Source organism: Aulostomus chinensis, chromosome 3 (assembly GCF_037954235.1).
Source record: "Aulostomus chinensis isolate RoL2024-O1b breed Wild chromosome 3, RoL_Achi_v1.0, whole genome shotgun sequence".
Taxonomy (NCBI): Eukaryota; Metazoa; Chordata; class Actinopteri; order Syngnathiformes; family Aulostomidae; genus Aulostomus; species Aulostomus chinensis.
In genome coordinates this window covers 15,183,218-15,201,865 of record NC_141322.1, presented here as the reverse complement: position 1 = coordinate 15,201,865, position 18,648 = coordinate 15,183,218, and the positions used below count along the sequence as shown (strand labels likewise).

Below are 18,648 nucleotides of genomic sequence, written 5' to 3'. Positions count from 1 at the left end.
GTGCTAAACTGGTGCAACTGCTTGCCAAGAAAGTGATGGGTTTGTCATATTTGGATAAATAAAGCTCCTCTCACACATGTGAAATGCCTGCAGTCATGAATAATCACATAAACAGCTGTTTTACACAGATTATTGGTAGTGGGACACACACACACACACACACACACACACACACACACACACACTTGACCAAATAGAGATCTCTCTTCTTTTTTTTGCTTCACTGCATAAGCGGCTAGAAGCACCTGTCTGCCTCTCCCTGTTTTCCTTTCTCACACACACACACGCACACACACACACACACACACACACACACACACACTGTGAGACACATGCAGCGTTAAACCATTTTACCTCCTTTCATAAATGGGTGCAGGACACAGCTCTTTCCTGCATAGAGCACCTAGCGTCTGGATTCTGGAAATCAATTTACGCCAGCACAGGATGCTTCTGCCCACACAGCCCTCCAGCTCAGTAGAAACACACACACACACACACACACACAAATAAGCACATATGTACACATAAAAACAATTTATTTTCTCATATGCCACTAAACAACCCATAAACGGGGATAGAGAGGCACACACACACACACACACACATACACACACACACACACACACACACACACACATTCCTCAGTTTGATTCATGTATTTTAAGAGTTTGCTACATGGTGTGTGAGAACATTATTGCAGATGTTCCAAGAAGTGGGTTGGCAGGGCCTGAGGACATGAAGGAGGAACGTGATGAAGATGACCTTCACTGAAACAGATACTTTTCTGTCAGTGTAGCCTGTGGGATCAGAACGCAAACACACATTTTAGGCAGATTTATACACACATTTCCACATAATGGGATTGTAAATTTGAGCAGTTTTGAACACCTCTCCAACAAAAATAAAAGCATTGTTTTTATGACAATACGTGCAACACTGCCAGCAGATTCCACCACATTTATCAGGATGTGTGCTCCTAAATGTAGCGAAGGTTGGGAAAAGATTTTGTGTTTTAAGGATGTCCTCACAGCATGATGATGTCTTTTCTATGAAACAAATTGATTGGTGCATCTTTCTTTAACGTCTGGAAGCCAGATGTGTGATCAATAGCAACAATCTACAAAACACAGGATTTCTCCTTTAAATACTATCGCTGTCCAAACAGGACGGAGCAGGAGGTGGTCAAAGCTTTGTGCCGTCTGTGACATTAATAACACCGTAGGGGATTCAAACGTCCCTCTTCCTCTGTCTCTGTCCTATTCTCTCAGCTTCCTGTAGTTTCCTAAGCACTAATTACTGTGTTTATGCGTACTTGCGTCATCCTGCCCAAAAATATCGCCTTTCTGAGGGCAATTATGGGAAAACAGACTAATGGCCTGTCAAGCATGTGATGATTCCAACAAAACAAAACAAAAAAGAAAGAAAAAAAAAGTGATTTATTTTTCAGCATCCTGGAAAATGAGGAGCTTTGGTCCCTGTCTCAATCTTATTCTTTATGTATCATTGGAGAAAAAAAAAATAGCAAAAGCCAGTAATTAATTCCAATCCAGGGAACGAGCTGGAAGAGGACGCAAAGGTGGGTTTTCGAGTGAAGGATTTATACACACAAAAAAGAGAAACATTAATTCACAACACATAAACAATTAATTTTTGGTCACAGGGGATAATATAAAACACTAAATCACCTCAGGGAGTTAAAATTTTACATTTTAAAGTAAATATGCAATGTAACCAACCAATTAATCGTCTCCATCCTGCCAGGAAGGACAATTAGAACAACAGGCGTTAATTAACTTAAGATTATACTGAATATACAGTTGTGAGCACTAAAAACAGTTTCAGCAAATACTAAATAAAACCTTCAGTGTGTCGTATAAAATGTAGAATTGCAAAAGAACTCTTCCTTTCAACATCTGTGGTGGAGCTGTGTCCCAGATGTCTGACCTCAGACCAGCTCCTTGGCTGATCCCCCCTGTCGTTGGCGAATCTGTTGGTATTTTTGGCCACACACTTGTAAAAGGCTATCGTCAACTTTAATTTGACATTAGCAGATTACCCAGTGGACCAGTGGGTGATAGTCAGGCCCTCTGCTACGACTGTCCTGTCCTTCATGACTCATTTCAGTGTGATAAAACACAGTAAATAAAATTGACCAAAAAAAACCCCATAATTTTTTCTTGGTTTAAATGCTGAATTTGTCTGATTCCATTTCCAGATGATCCAGAAATGTTGGTCCGACACCACTCAAGTAACTCAAATATTTCAATTTAAAGTAACATGCCAACTTTTTAGGGAAAAACGCTTGTTGTGCATAATTTTTAGTGTGAGACAAGCAGACAGTTCCCTTCTGCCCTCCACACCCCAACGCACAGCTGGGTAGCTTAGCAGCGTAGCAGTGGGACAGTCAAAAAAGTTCTCTCAATAGTCATCAAATGCAACTTAATCCCAAACATCCGGTACACTGGTATAATAATATTAAATAATATTCTTCTGAAAATTACAAGATGTTACACTGAATTACTTTCCATTATTCCTTTATTTATCCAAATATTCTTAAAAAGCAGGGTAGCGTTAAGTCCCAACTGCTTCCTTGTATCTTTAGTATCTTTACACTCCATAAAAACTAAAGCTTCACACTCATGTGGAGTGATAGAGGGACGTTCTCCAAGGTGGAAATGTCCATCCATCCATCCATTTTCCACTTCTTATCTTGTTAAGGAGGGGGGGGGGGGGGCTGGAGCCTATCCCAGCAGCCTTCGGGCGAGAGGCGGGGTTCACCCTGGACAGGTCAGCAGTCCATCAAGTTTTTCAGAAACACAAAAAAACTGGAGACAAAATATCATATGGAGTTGATTTAAGCAAAAAAAAAAAAAAAGGTCAAAAAATCCATCCATTTTCTACTTCTTATCCTGTTAAGGGTCGTGGGGGGGCTGGAGCCTATCCCAGCAGCCTTCAGGTGAGAGGCAGGGTTCACCCTGGACAGGTCACCAGTCCATCACAGGACCAACACATAGAGACAGACAACCATTCACACTCACAGTCACACCTACGGTCAATTTAGAGTATCAATCAGCCTCGTCCTCTCTTGATGTCTTTGGACTGTGGGAGGAAGCTGGAGTACCAGAAAGAACCCACACAGGAACAGGGAGAACATGGAGACTCCACACAGAAAGATCCTGTGATGGAGCCGGGACTCGAACCAGGAACCTTCTTGTTGTGAGGCGACAGAGCTGACCACTGTACCACCGTGCTGCCAGGTGGAAATGTAGGAACACATAAGCTGAACGAGGTAGGCAGATGAACTGAAGGATGAGCCAATGTAGCAATGACGATGTCATCGTGTCACTATTGTTGCACTATTCTGCATCAGTTCTTGTTGACAGACCTTCAAAATTTAAAATCAGTCTGAAGTATGAAGGCTGTGTGACTTCCCGTTAGCTGCAGCTTGTCAGCAAACACCAATGACTTCAGGTTTATGACTGAACCGGGTTTAATCTGACTGTGGAGGCTCTGTGTGTCTCTCAGCCTGCTGTAGAAGGAAGTTGGCACCTCACTTGTACCGTGCAGAGAAAGTTGGGGCGGGGGGTGGGGGGGAATGGTTTGGAAGAACCCCTCCTTCAAAGAGGCACATGTTCCCTCCCAGAGTGTAATCCTGCTCTGTGGTCCAATTGTTTTAATCCAGAATCAATCCTCTCCTGAGGTGACAACATCATAACTAAACCTTTTTGTTTTTAATGATTATGAGGCCAACAAACAGATGGCTTGGCTGTTTCCTTGCAGTATTTATGGAGGTCGTCGTCCCGGTGGCTGATTGACTGGTGAACTCCCTCAGGCTGCAGCCGTGGGGAGTCAAGGAAGTGGATTTTGGAATGGAGCAATAAAATAAGACATAAAAACATTTATGTTTAAAACGTTAACGAGCCAGATCTTCTGAAACTACCAAGAAACATCTTAAAATTGCTTTTAATCAGATCAGTTGTTTCAAATCCAAAAGTCATGAGGGAAGTTTTAAAATGAATTCACTGATTAGTGTGTCTGGAAAGATGCTAAATAATTGCTTCCCCTCTCTCTCTCTCTCTCTCTCTCTCTCTCTCTCTCTCTCTCACACACACACACAAACACTGACACATACACAAACACTGACACACACACACTCACACACACATTATGTGACCATAACAATGTCAGCACACACACACACACACATACACACACACACACACAGATCGCAAAGGATTTGAAGTGCATTGAGGAAGTAAATAATTTGCTGATCTGCCGACCAGATATGCGGTATGAAGCAGAATGACAAGAAGACAAAGACACACTGACACACACACACACACACACACACACACACACACACACACACACACACATTCAGTAGGCTCAGCTCGATGTTTCAGTGCTGAAGCAAAGTAAAGCTCAAAGTTCGTGTAGGAGGTTCCTGCTCAAGGTCACCGCTCTGGGTCAAGGCACAATCACTATACAATTTCTTGTTGACACAAAAACCCCTTTTATGGTGATAATATTTCTATCAACATGAAACAGAGCAAATAGAACTGCTTAGACATACTAGTATTAGTTATATCGTGCTCATGGAAACAATTCTTTTTTCAGCGTCTCTGCACCAACACAAGATTCAGACCCGAGCAATATTTTTTCAGGTTGTGTGTCTGACTGATGAAGTATCTCCAGAAGGGAGAAGAGAATCCATCTCCTCAAATCTGGCACAAATTTTAAATGGTACTTGAGGAGGTCAAAGGTCACTGTGACGAGCACTCATCATAGAGGCATACGCCCGCACTGTTGTATTTCTAGTTTCCTCTTTTTGGAAATTTGTGTTTTATTTTTGAGGGGGGTTTTTTTTGGCACCATGGTTGTCAGCAAAAACAACCATGAACACATTGGTGTGTTACGTACTGATAAGAACCTATAAAGCCTTGATGAATGCTGAATTTAATCATCAAATTTTACCAAGATGAAGAAAAAAACGAAGGTCAACACATAAATAGAGTGTGAGAGTACAGAGAAGTTTACGGAGACTTTAATTCACAATAATATAGGCAAAAAAACCAACAACAAAAGGACGGGGGGGCGTGAGTACTACGAGCATTGCATAATTGTACCATGTCGCTGCGAACTAGCAGTCCTCCCCACTGACGCTGCTGTCTTCAGATGTTCATGCGGTATTTGTCATTCACCACATGCACGAGGAGCTGTGTACAGGAAGCGCTTTCTCATTTTATGATTCAATGAACCAAATAAACACAGAGTCCCAATAAATGTACACAAGAAACAAGGGCACTATGAAGGTAGTGAAAGTGGATGTAGACGTCTAATAAGAGTAGAATGAAAGCAGTAGAAATGTTCAATTCGCTACACGGAAATTCTCCGTATGAAAGCTTGTGATGTTTGACGACCGTATATATCATGATATTTAATTCACACAACTAACTCGTGCCACTTTGATATGTTATTAATGTTTCATCAAGTAGGCTACACAGTAAACCACTTTCCATTTGAAAGCTGCCTACGGTGAATGTTTTATTTAACAATGATGCATTCTGGGTGTTGAAGTGTGCTGATAAGGAACACGTTTGGTAGATAATGATTGACAGGGATGATGGATCAAAGGTCCAGGTGTGTTTTCCTGTCTGATCCACCTTCGCTCTTCAGAAGAATCTCAATCTGTACTGGTGAGGGTGTCTCTATCAAAATAACCTCGACTGGAGCTTTAAACCACTTTCCAATATGTTTGTGTTCTGTCCTCAGCATCATGGTGGAACTGGCTTTCTACCCAGCAGTGGCGCTGATCTACTTTTTCGGGGTGATGAACGCTTCGAAGGAGGACCAGGTGGAGCTGGACGACCGAGCATCCATGAATGTTTTCTGTCTGTTTGTGTTGGTCCAGCCGCTGTGCCTGGTGCTGGGAGGATACACCGGCATGGCCGCCTACCTCCTCACAGCTCTGGTCTCCTACAACTTCCTACCCTGGAGGGGGAAGAAAGAGTCAACAAAAGAATCAGAGAAGAAGAGCAAGTGAGGAAGTAGAGACACGGTACGCCAGTAAAGACAAGAGCTTGTTTTTTTCCATTTTCATTTTGCATTCGGAGGTTTTGTTTCATTTGCAGTTATGACAAGTATTTTCTCCAGAGACTTTCACTCATCTCCTGCACAGAAAATTACTCATTTTATGACTCCTGATACAGCAGCAGAGTGGATCTTATCACCATTAGCTGTCCCGGGGGTGCGCGCTCTCCCGAGTCTGCACAGGTTTCTTCAGGTTCTCCGCGTTCCAACATCATAAGAGACTCATATGTAAGCTGCACGTGGCTGCGACTATTAGTTTCCCAAACCTTTTTATTGTGGACCTACTTTTTTTAAATTTTTTTTTTTATAAATAACAAAGCATTGTGACCCAGTTCATAATAAGACTTATCTATAAATCATTCAAATGTGTGTTTTTCGCACCGTGTTTACCGCCGTAGCCAAATACTCAGCTTGTTCACCGATTTCAATGAGATTTACATTCGGTAAGCCACAGCATCATTTTAACGAGAGTGATTTTTATGAGTGGTAAAAACAGGAGACCAATTAAAAACTTTTTTTAGGAGTTTGCATGTTGGCAAGTGCAGCTATCAGTCATTGGGTCAATTCCTCAACCGCTGTCGTGCGAATCTCCTGGTCAGAGGCCAGGAAACCCGAGACTCGTAGACGTCCCGCAGATGTGAACCTTTACGACTATGGAAGAAATTCCGCTGTTATTCAGTGGCTGAGATAAAATCGCCTCAACCCTGTTCCAGCAGGTTCAATCCAAAAGATGAATCTTCATCTTTCTGCACATCTGAACAATGAAAATAAAAACTTTCTTTTTCGTCAGAAGTTTATCATTCTGTAGTTTCCATAGAAATGAACCGTGAGTTTCTATCCTCAGTGAAGCTGACAGCATCACAATATGTCATCCTTCTTTCAGTGTCATGATTATTTCACAAAACATTCCCGTACAAAATGTACAGAATCTATGGGATCGTTGAATATTAAAAAAAAAAAACGCTTTACGCATCCATAAACACTGTCTGCTAAAACATCTCTCTAAAAAAATAAAGAAGAAACGATTACTAACAGCATCGTGTTTGTTCTAATTGTTTGTGAATGTGTGTGTGTCCCTTTGATGTAGCTAAGCCTGGCAGCATGGGGTTGTGTGTCTTTGGTGTGTAAACCTAAACTCAAAGGGAGAGTGTATAATGGGATTAGACCAGGCTATTTGGTTGATAATCAGGGGTCTTTCTTCAATTGATGCTCAGATGCGCGCTGTCGTGGAAACAGTGGGAATGTTTCGGAAAAAGGTTCACATCTTCCTCGTGCTATCAAACATGAAATATTATTTCATGTGTTTCAACCTCTCAGATTCTCCTCCTTATTTCCATTGTCACATTTGCATATATATATATATATATATATACATATATATATATATATATAAATATATATATATATAAATATATATATATACTGTATATTCCTAGATTTAATCAAGGTTAGCTCACAGAAAAAAGCTTCTGCTATTAAAGTTGTATTTCAGCTGCTTCTTTATCCTCTTTCAAGGTCTTTTTTTCTTTCTCCATGTTAGCTCCTTGTTTTCTATAAGCAGCAAATGCGCAGCCCTTTCTCATTTTACCTCACTTATTGTCACATCACTGATGCGGGCATCTGCATCATTCATTATTTACAATATAATAAATATTCTGAGCCTGCAGCCATACTCCTCATTTATTGCTCCTCCAACAGTATTCTTCGTTTTCACTGCGGAATTCTCTTGAAATACTTCCTCTTCTCCACATTTGTTTCCAAGATGTTGCTAATTATCATTCTTCCGGGAAAAAGATTTCTTTACATCATTGTGTTGTTCCTATTTTCATGGAAAACAGCTAATAAATAGAATTCAGTGTATTCAGCATTCAGTTTTTGTGGGTTATTGGCCATCGCATTGTCGTGATTGTATAAATCCAAGGAAACGAATTGTTTTACTTCACTTCGTTCACCAGAACAGCATTTTTGGTTTATATTTCAGCCACTTGGGGGCAGCAGAAACAAGCCGAGAACATAACACGGACATATCATCGTCTTTTAAGCTGGAATGTGAAAGTGTTTGCAGACATTTGCATCCAGTGAGAAATATTAGAATTCACGTCAAGTTGTGTCTCTGATGTTCAGATGTAAATCTCATATTTACAATCTTTTTTAGGTTTTCGTTTGTTTTTGTTCTTTTTGCTTTTTTTTTTTTTTTTGCTTTTTTTTGTCACATTAACTCCTGATAAGAAATATTCAGCTTTGTGGCTGCAAACTGCTGCACTTTATCCACCAGTCACTTTCGTAGCATTCCACCCATTAAGTGCTGATTAGACTGACGGACTTAACTTAACCCAAACATTAAAGTTACACGCACTAACAAGCTGAAAGATGATAAAATGCTCCATAGTTGTGTGGGTTTGTCACTATTAGAGTTGATATAGAACATAGCAGTCGAGTGCATTTGTAGTTTTCTGTTTATCTGCTCTGCCTCACATGATGGTCTGCTCTTGCAAGATACTGACTGTTGGCGAGCGCCCAGCACCTTTTCATGTAATTTGTTAACCTCCAAGTCAACCCTGGTTTCTACATCAGCAGCGTGATCCACACTTTTCTTGGCTTGCTTGCCGTTTGCGGAAGCTGGTTTAGACGCTGTATTAGCCTCCAGACAATGTCAGTGTAGCTGGTTTGTCTCCTGACTGCTGGAGCTGAAGTGAAGTCCCCTCTTCAGGCTGTTTCGCTCATGAAGTTTTGCTTCCGCGAGTGATCGAGCCGTGGTTCACAAATCTTAACCTCCTGCTGATTGGGAAGCTGCACCTTTGCTCTCAGGCACGTCCGAGCCTGGCGTGGGCTCCGCGGTGGGGGGCCCTCTTCAAATTCCCAGCCTCCACTCCTTGGCACACTTGTCTCTACTCTTCAATGATGCTGGCGGTGTTGGCAGATTCCTCCCGTCCTTCAGTGAAGAGATGGCATTTTTTTGCTGTAAACCTTTTCCATCTGGTTGATAATGTCACTCCCATTACCTCCAGCCAGCTGAGGCCATAACATCGACGGTATTAGGAAGATGCTGGCATATTTCACTGGATAAGTCCAAAATCTGTGGAATCCGTTGGAAGGTCTGAATGTGAGCGGTGGATGAGCAGCAAACGTTTTCCTCTGATATCAGCTTTATTTTAATGTTCAAACCAGATTTAAGAAATTCTCTCAGGCTTCTTGGCTGAATTTCAATCGGATATTTTTAAGTTACAAGCAGACTGATGGAAGAGGACAGATGAGCCAGTAAGAGGAGTGTAATAAAACAGACCAAGACATTCAAATGAAATTCTGGGAGTTTATTACACGGCGAGAGCAGATAGAGCGCGTGCAGCGGGGACGTGACAGGGATTGTGTACGGATGTTTGTTTGTTGACTGGCATCTTCAAATGGCTTCTGCTTCCTCTGAGGCGTTAATGGCCGTCATACATCACAGTGCTTGAGTCTCCTGTTGCGGCTGGGACAAACGCAGCCCAACATAAGTTAATGATCAGAGTTTGCAAAGGGAATGAAGATGTATGGGTTTCTGGTTCCGCGCTGCTGAAGTAGACAGAAATGCCTCGGGATGAAAAACATCCCCCCTGTGCGCATCTCATCTGTTACCGCTGGTGTGCCTCTTTATACCCGATGATCAATACTTCAGCCCCTTCAGTAAGTGAAACGATTTTCAAATTCCTTTGCTGCCGTCGTCAGACAGATTGCACAACGCTCCAAAACGTCTTTGTCCCCCCCAAAAGAGAGAATTTTAAAATTATTTGTTCATATTCATACTTTACAATGGTTGATGAGGGACTTGCTGTGCTTCAGCTGGAGCTCAAAACCTTGAGCACAATCCTGTTGGACTATCTGAGAGTTCTGAAGCGTCTTCTCACAGGTATATATATATAAAAAAAAAAACATTTACCAAACACGCTGGGATAGGCTCCAGCCCCCCCCCCCCCCCCCGCAACCCTTAATAGAAAGGAATAAGCGGAAGACGACGACGATTTACCAAACAAAATTCTTCATATCATAATCACTGCAATTCTTCATGTAATTAATATTTGATGATCGATGGCTATCAAAGTGACATGTTGATCTATCAGTGAGTCCAAAAGTCCATTTTTCAGATAGCTTCGTCACATTTTCCACCCTATATCAAGCATTACATCCAAATTTTGGCAATTTTTTCACGAATATTTTGTAATAATTTGAGTAAACCAGAAGTTGTTTTTAACTCATTTATTTTCTTGAGGGAACATTTGATCCTTCATTAAATAAATACTTACATTATTTACAGTCCGGAAATATTATACATGGCTTGGTTGCATGCACATTGTCATATATATATATAAAAAAAAAAACTGTACACAAATTTACACTCATTTAAGAATGAGTAGTCTGTGCAATAAATGGCACCATTGACCTTTGACCCTGCATTTATGCCCCACGAGTACATAATAATCCACAGAAACATATTGTGTTTCCGTATTGATGTGTGATTCAGCGCCGCGAGCAGCAGCGGAGCCGGACGCCACCAGCCCCCATGATTGTATCTCCATGTGATCAATCCCCTCAGCAGCCTGAGATGCAGATAAAAGTCTTCTCATCCGTACAGATAAATCGAGCCGAGAAAACCTCGAGACTTAAAACAGAATTTCTACATATGTAGGACAATCCAAAATCCTGGGGGTATTTCTGTTAAAGGTTAGAGGATATGGAGTGAATCTTTAGCACGTTCCTACATAAACATTCTGCTTCTATAAGGCAGTAAGGCCTGCTGGATGAGGCACAAGGCTGAGGCTCAGTCACTGAATGTAAGGCTGCGCTTCCTGGTAGTTGTAAGATGGTGTGTGTGTGTGTGTGTGTGTGTGTGTGTGTGTGTGTGTGTGTGTGTGTGTGTGTGTGTGTGTGTGTGTGTTTGTTTGTGTGTGTGTGTGGGGGGGGGGGCCTGGCAGGGCTGGGCTGGGTGGTAGCGCTGGTAATCACACGGTCCATTTAAGTGGTAGACTGACTTTTTGAAACTGTCCTGCGGAGAAATATCTAACAGCTAAATCCTCCACTACTGAATTGAAAGTCTGTTTTTGCCGTTTCATTGTGTGCCGGCAGGTTGGCTCTCTGGGTCGTCTATGTACATCTATCATTACTTAAACCAACAACTGGTGGCACCTCAGTCAGTATTTTAGTATCCTGCAGTGGGAACATAAACTACAATTGATCTTTTGATGATTGGCTACAAAACAGCACCACCAGTTGCGATAGCAGAGAGGCTAAATGCTACATTTAGGGTGGTACCATCCCCCCGCTGAGGAACATTCCATCAGGTGGGATGTTTCCCCAAGTGATTGTTCTCAAATAAAGACTGAATTTAGCTTGTGTCGCCCTGTGTGTCTGATTACATCTTTGCAGTGGACAGCCAGGACAATAAGGACGGACTCTTTTCTCACCTACAGACACCTGAACGCTCCTCTGTCTCCAACATTTACACGGACTGCAAAGGCGGAAACGTGAAGCCTTTCTTGTCTTCATCGTTATCTTACATACTATGTCAGCACAAACATTGATATAACTGATTTCTAAACCTACTGCAGGTCTATAAGATAAGCATTCTTATCAGTACAATTTCAGTGTCTTTGTTTTTTGGGTTGTTTTTTTTGTTTTTTTGTTTGGTACTTACTTTCAACTAAGTCTAAAACTTGGCATTAATACATTTCTGGAGTATTCACAGCAGTGTTCATTATCCAAAGTGCATTTAAATCCTAACTTGCAGAGATTATGCTGAGGCCACTTCAACCTCGGTATTATTAGCATCATAATTGTCATTGTTAAAAGATACCACACATCTATTTACACGTCATCAAGTAAAAAGCAGTGGGACAGCAGAGGCCTCAGAAATGGAAGGGAGGGGGGCAACTTTGGTCAGGGCTGATCGGCCAGATTAGACATTCTGCTTGGCAATAGCAGCCAAGCATCTTTTGCAAAGCACATTTTTGTAAAACATTTTATAGTAAATTCAAATTCAAGGTTTTTTTTCTTTTTAAATTTCAACAAGCGGACGAATCTTTCAGAAGGTTTTGATGAAGTTTTGTGGCTGAGGAAGGAATCTCTGTCTCTCGCTCTGTTGCGTTTAATGATCAGTACCACTAACAGCATGCAGCTTTCAGCAAATGTACAAGCGCAGGGCACCTCAAGCCGAAACGTTCTTCTTTCCAAGTAAGTATGAAGACGTTAATAAAAAGGAAAAGAAAAAATAGGCACGTTATCACGTGAAACACACAACAGTGCTGAGTTGAACCAGGGTCAGTTTGGCTAATTGGCACAGATAAATATACAGTAAAGGGCCCAACGGAGTGAGACTTTGACCTCCAATCAAAGCACGTATTATGTTATGGAGGTGGATTCCCACATTTTGTACCGTCCACTCCCTATTAAGATGCAAAATGCTGTAAAAAATACCATGTTTTATACATAATTTCAAAAACAAACTATTTAAATTCAGTGCACATCTTCTCAGATTTGTAAGACTTTGGCCAGATTAGGAAGATGTCATTAAGATGTGTACTTAATATACAGAAAACCACAGAAAGAATACATTAAATGTCAAATAAAAACATGGATATTTCATAGATAAAACACAGACTTTTTCTAACAGAAGGTATTTGGTCAATTTAAAGAGCTTCCTAAATGAACATGATCAAGTAATGAAATGATTTTAAATGATTCTTCGCCTTTTACCTGAGTTTCTAAATAGCATAGCAACATATTGAAAGCAAGAACACTTCAATAAATCACCTCCGTCCACATGTTCTCATTCACTCCCCCAGATAACCAACAGGAGAGCGGCGCTTTTGGAGTCGTGGTAGCGTCGAGAGAAGAGATTTAGCAGAAATCGAGCCAACATCGTTGAACATGAGCTTTAGGTCCTTTGATTATTTATGTTTCTCAAGGATTAAAACTTCAGCGTGGAGGACTGATTCATTCAGAGCTGAACAAACTATGAAACCCAGGTACCCGCGAGGACGCACGACGAGACACACACACCACTGGGTGCTGATCCAGTGGTGAGACACGAGAACGACGAGAAGCTTTTCAATATACAGAGTAAAAAGGTGTGATGTGATAATTTAGACTCGTCAAACAAAACACAACTGAACGGAATTCTGGTCTTTGTGTGTGTGTGTGTGTGTGTGTGTGTGTGTGTGTGTGTGTGGTTGGCTGAATTTATTTCCCTAAAAAGACTCTAAATAAACCCACTGAGGGATGCCAAGACCTATCAGGCAAGATGGGTAACCAGAGCATCCACTGAAGTCTTAGGTTTGTTTGCTTCAGCACTTCATGCACGTGTGTGTGTGTGTGTGTGTGTGTGTGTGTGTGTGTGTGTGTGTGTGCGTGTGCGTGCGCCGCCCACACATGATCTGCCACATAAACAGATTTGTACATCAGTGCAAGGCTAAAGGAAGTTTCTTCCTGTCTTTAAATGTAGCAGCAAATAGTGGGTGGAAGAAAATTGGGATTTTAATAAAAAAAAAAAAAATCCCTCTCAGTTATGACCTACTTTCATCCAAGTATCTTGCCTGCGAAGCAGCCGCTAGAGCTGCGAGGCCACTAATTAAATTGGCTTCACACAGAAATTCAGTAGCTGGAAAGGAGTAGAAGGTTCCAGTAAGGCTGGTCAGGCTGACACAGTTGCTAACCTTAAAGATCAGAGAAGCAGACAGGGGGACGTGGGAGGGCTCCTCTTTCCATTTGCATGTCACAGAGTGTGTCTGCAGGGGTGTTTCTTGTTTTTGCTGTAGTTAGGACTTCACTAAGGAACCCCTCAAGGGCCAGTACTACCTTGCTACTGGACAAGTGCTTTTTGCCTTTGCAAGGTCAGCAGCAAGACAGTCTAATAGGCAGAGAGCCACAGAGGACACATCCACTCAGAGATGAGGAGCCATACAGATGTATGTACAAGGAGACCCGTAAAAGTGCTCCCTCCCACGTTACGCCGAAGTCCAGAACAGCTGAGGTAGGGAAAATAATAAATTAACAATAGTCCTTTAAAAACACAGACACCACTTGTTGAACACGATAAAGTTTCAGTGATATACTGGGAGAAACTTGAACCCAAAGACAGCAGATAAGAGCAAAAAGACGGAACGTTCACGTGTAAGTTTGCTGTGTAATATTCCAGTGAGCCGGAGCATCCCGTGGTCATCCAAGGCCAGAACAACCACAAACATATGACTCAGATGAATCTCCCACTGTTCCACAAGTACTCTGTTTTTCACATGAAAATACTCTGTGAAAGAACAGAAGGTCACTTTTTCTCATTCTTGTAAAACTACATAGTCTTGTCATGAGAGAAATGGCTCTGCCAGGTGCACCTACTTGGAGATGTCTTTTACCTTGTCCAAGTAGCATCGCGTCTAAATGGCACTTTCAAATGGCATTAAAAAAAAAAAAAAATCTGAAAGGTAAATGGAGCTTTTTGCCTTTGAATAGAAATTCCAGTTCATCTTTGTCAGTGACAAAAAAAAAAAAAACAACACAGATTGCCTTGGGGAAAAAAATTTCAGAGCTGGAAGTGAGGTCAGACACCAGCGCAACCGAGATGACCAACCAAAGTCACTTTGGTCGTCACCTCTTCCTCCACGCCTTTGACAGCCAGATCTTCACTGTCTTGTCACTACAAAGACAGAGAGAGAGAGAGAGCGAGAGAGAGATGATGAGCAAAGAAAAGCGAAGCAAACACAAGAAATGGAGACAATAATACCACATCAATCAGTCTTTGCTTTCAAAACGGCCCATTGTGCATCAGACACAACATAAAGAGACTGAATTTACCTACACACGCCACACACACCATACACACACACACACACACTTCATAAAAGACCCTTTTCCTCTTAGGAAATTCTGATTCAGTCAGTCTCCTGCATATCAAGAAGGAATTCCAGACAAAATATCACACAGGTTGATCAATACATGTGTTCTTATTAAGAACAAAGTAAGGAAGAATGGATTCGATCCATCTTTTTTGTAGTGAAACTTTTTTACTTAGTCCAAGGAGGGTGTGTCCCCTTCATGCTTCAGCATATTGTCTCATTTCTGGTTGCAAGTGTTTCTGTGTTCGTATGATTTTATGCAACACATAACAATCCAAGACTGGGAAGCCATTAAAATGAGTGAGCAGCTTATCAGGTTTGTTTTTCTCCGTTCAGGAGTACGCAATGATTTCTTCTGTCCAGAAACGAAAACAGGGTTCGAGGCGGCGAACAGCCGATGTACCCATTCTGCTAGCTAGCTAAGTAATGTCTATTAGCCCATAGACATCCTGTATACATGCTCATAAAAGTTGAAGTTTGATGTAATGTTGTTAGCACCTGAAATTGGTTGGTACACGCCAACGTAAGCAGCCCTCGTATTGGGTGTTGGGTAACTGCTGCTGAGCAGGTGAACCACTTGGTGAAGAGGGGTAAAAAGGCTCTTTTCATTCAGGCTAAACGTTCCCTTTCTGCTACATTTGTCGAGTCATTACATCTTGAAGTGGACGAAGGGTGACCACTAACAACAGCGAACTCTCAAACACATCGTCCCTCCGGTATAATCCATGTCTTCTTTCTACAGCTGTATGCTCAATCATCTGCCAACTCTTTGATTCAAGATAAAAAACAAAGTAGAACGCTTGTCGTTCTCTACAAGCATGTCTACTCGTATGCCTGTGAATGTTTGAGAATGATATGTTTTGGATAGTTTTGCTGTTGTTAGCGGTCGGTCTCCATAAGCGTCAGGCTTATGACGTGTAGCTGCCATTTTCTGAAGTCTTGTAGTCATCTTGAAGTCATGCAGGGAGGGAATATGACTTTATGAGATCAAGACTACTTCCTGGATCCATTCATTTGCACAGCGACCATTAGACACTCAGGAATGTCAGGAATGCTTTGTACCTGTACGTGGCACTTATTCACACTGTAGTTGTTGAGCAGACAAGATGTTAATGAGCAAGCATTAGCAACAGAGCCAGGTTACCTGTTGGGACACCATTTCTGGGATCTTTACACAAAACTAAACCAATCTGATCCTTGCAGAAAGAAGTAAAAGTTATTCCGAACACGACTATGAGCCAATGAATCAGTAACTGTGCTACAAATTCCAAAAATAAAAGTCAGAGTTAGACAAAGGGAGAAGCATGCCAAATGATAGAATAAAAACAAAGATAAAACTAGAAAAGAATGAAATAAAGAACAGCAAAAACTGAAAAAAAGGGTTAAAACAGAGTGGAAGCAAACAAAAGTAGGAGAAGAAGGTGGAAATCAGTGAAGAGAATACCAGAGGAAGGGAAGGTGGCAGTCATGGGAGGCTGGTGGCTCGGCCCTTGATGGCCAGGACCCGTCGAGGAAGACACGGGGTCAAGCCAGGCACATAGCTCCATAACTTCACCCTGCAGTCACTGGGGTCAACAAGGGGAGGTGGGGAGGAGGAGGAGGAGGAGTTGGGAGGAAGATTTTGAGAAACCAAACGAGAGAACATATTGCCCAGCAACCAACCAGAAAGAGATGATTGATTGGTGAAGAGAGAGGAGAGGGAAGACTAGAAGTGGAAGAGTAGAAACAGGCTTTATCTCCATCTGATGCAGCTGTGAGCTCAGTAAAGATGCAGAAAGGGAGGAAAACAGGGTGTTACAACCTTCTCCACACACACATGTGCGTTCATGTGCGATTCATATTTCAGTATTTCACTTACAAAAGTGTAACATATTTGACACCCTATATGTTGACATTTTCTCTCTGCAGCAGTTTGACATTATGTTCCATTTTCAGACTCCAAACAGCATCACACCACCTTTCTGATGACATTATTCTGCATTTTCCTTCTTGTCAGTGAATCACACAAAAGGCAACGTTGTGTCAGTCTGAATTTTCAGGTTCCCCTTCATCCTCCAGCTCGTCTATAGAATATTACACAATTTAAGAATGCATCTAACATTCTTTTATTATACTTTAAAGGTTGAAGTACAACTTGGCTCTGTCGCTCATACAAAAACAACTGCTGAGAACTATTTTCCGCTGTGGATTTAATGCACTTTCGTTGCTCCGATGCGTATTCACAGCAGCAGAAGGAATATGTGGAATTAATGTACAAAACGCACGGTGCCTGTGTTTATGGTAATGAAGCAACGTGTCACCTAGTTTGCCCTTTTCATTTTTCACAATAAAATAGTAAGATATTGCCGATCTAATCTGCTTGAGCTTTCATAAAAGCAATTTTGTGTGAATTTTATGTAGATGTATAGCACTCTGGACAACATAGTCCCTTCATTCATACAATAGAACACCAGAGAAATCTTTTATGTTCTCTTTCATTTAATACAAGGAAACTGGTTTAATTCATGGTTGGTGCAGTAGCGTGTCTTACCTGGATGCAGTGAAAATCTGCCTCGAGTTGGTACATATAGCATTAATGGGACTGTCGTGACCTCTGACCTCTCCTATGGGAGTGAAGTTGTCTACATTCCACACCTTCAACATGCCACCCCGACAGGCGCTCAGCAGCATGGGCCGACCCGGGACGTAGGCCAGAGCACACACCCAGTCCTTATGGGCGTTGGGGATTTGCTGTGGAGTGAAAAACAGAATCAGTGGGACTGAAACGTCCTTCATTCTTGAGGCATCGGTGGCCTCAAGTCAAAATCCGCTATGATGTCAGCCAAGTGAGGCTGCATCTGTATTACGTGATGCATTTGGTCTGCTTGTAGAGTAGCAGATCAAATCAGAATTCCATTTTTTTTAAAAAAGCATTTTGAAAGTTGTTTGATTATCATCCCGTGGAAAGATGAGATAAAACATGCACTCATAGTTTTTAAAAATCAACATCATGATGTATTCACTTCAGGATTATTTTGATCAATTAATTGCAAATAAATCACAGCGACACTTGACTAAACTAGCAGCCTGTCAGATGTAGTTCCTGGAGACAGCAGAAGGCCGCCGGCACCTAACTATCTTTACTGATGCCCATAGTGAACCATTTTTCACATCAATTTCATAATTTCTAATAATTTTGTATGATTACACTACAAGTAACCTATTACATCCCCTTCCCAGAAACGCCCAGGGTGAAAGATCTGCTTAACATGTCTCAAAGATCCACCATTTGATGATCAGCAGGCGGACGGCAGCTCATCTAGGTTCTTATAGTGCAACAGTGCAGCTCTATTTGTCTGAAGCTCTATAAAAATACATTTAAGGGAGCTTGCCAGACTGCCCCTGACCTCACATACCCCCCAGAATCCCATGAAACAACATGAACACAGACTGAAGAGACATTCCAAATCAAACTTTGCCATTTCAATCATTTATTTTGGCCGAATACTGAGAGAGAGAGATTTTAGAATATGTGGAACATGAACTTCTGACTCTAAAAATGACTGCAATCCTAAATTTCTCCAGGACTACCAACCTAATAGTTTGAGCCTGTTACGGATGTGAGTCATATAGTTTCTTAAAATAGCCAGTGTTTCATTCTTGGATATAGATTACCTTCATTGAAGCAGAATATTTCTTCAATGGAAAACACGCAACA

General features: G+C 41.6%; 1 protein-coding gene across 5 annotated transcripts in view; it reads right to left on the bottom strand.

The window, feature by feature from the left end:
• Nucleotides 1–10,314: 10,314 nt before the first annotated feature.
• Nucleotides 10,315–18,648, bottom strand: part of kif21b (kinesin family member 21B) — a 61,319-nt gene continuing 52,985 nt past the window's right edge. For 4 of the 5 annotated variants that reach the window (XM_086198899.1, XM_086198900.1, XM_086198902.1 and 1 more), the window contains 3 exons: nt 17,482–17,681; nt 16,396–16,516; nt 10,315–14,752 (listed from right to left, as the gene is read on the bottom strand). In XM_086198899.1, the coding sequence (XP_086055025.1) occupies nt 16,417–16,516; nt 17,482–17,681 (300 nt within the window). In that variant the 3' untranslated portion in view covers nt 10,315–14,752; nt 16,396–16,416. The remainder of the gene's footprint in view (nt 14,753–16,395; nt 16,517–17,481; nt 17,682–18,648) is intronic. The other variant, XM_086198901.1, reaches the window with a different exon arrangement.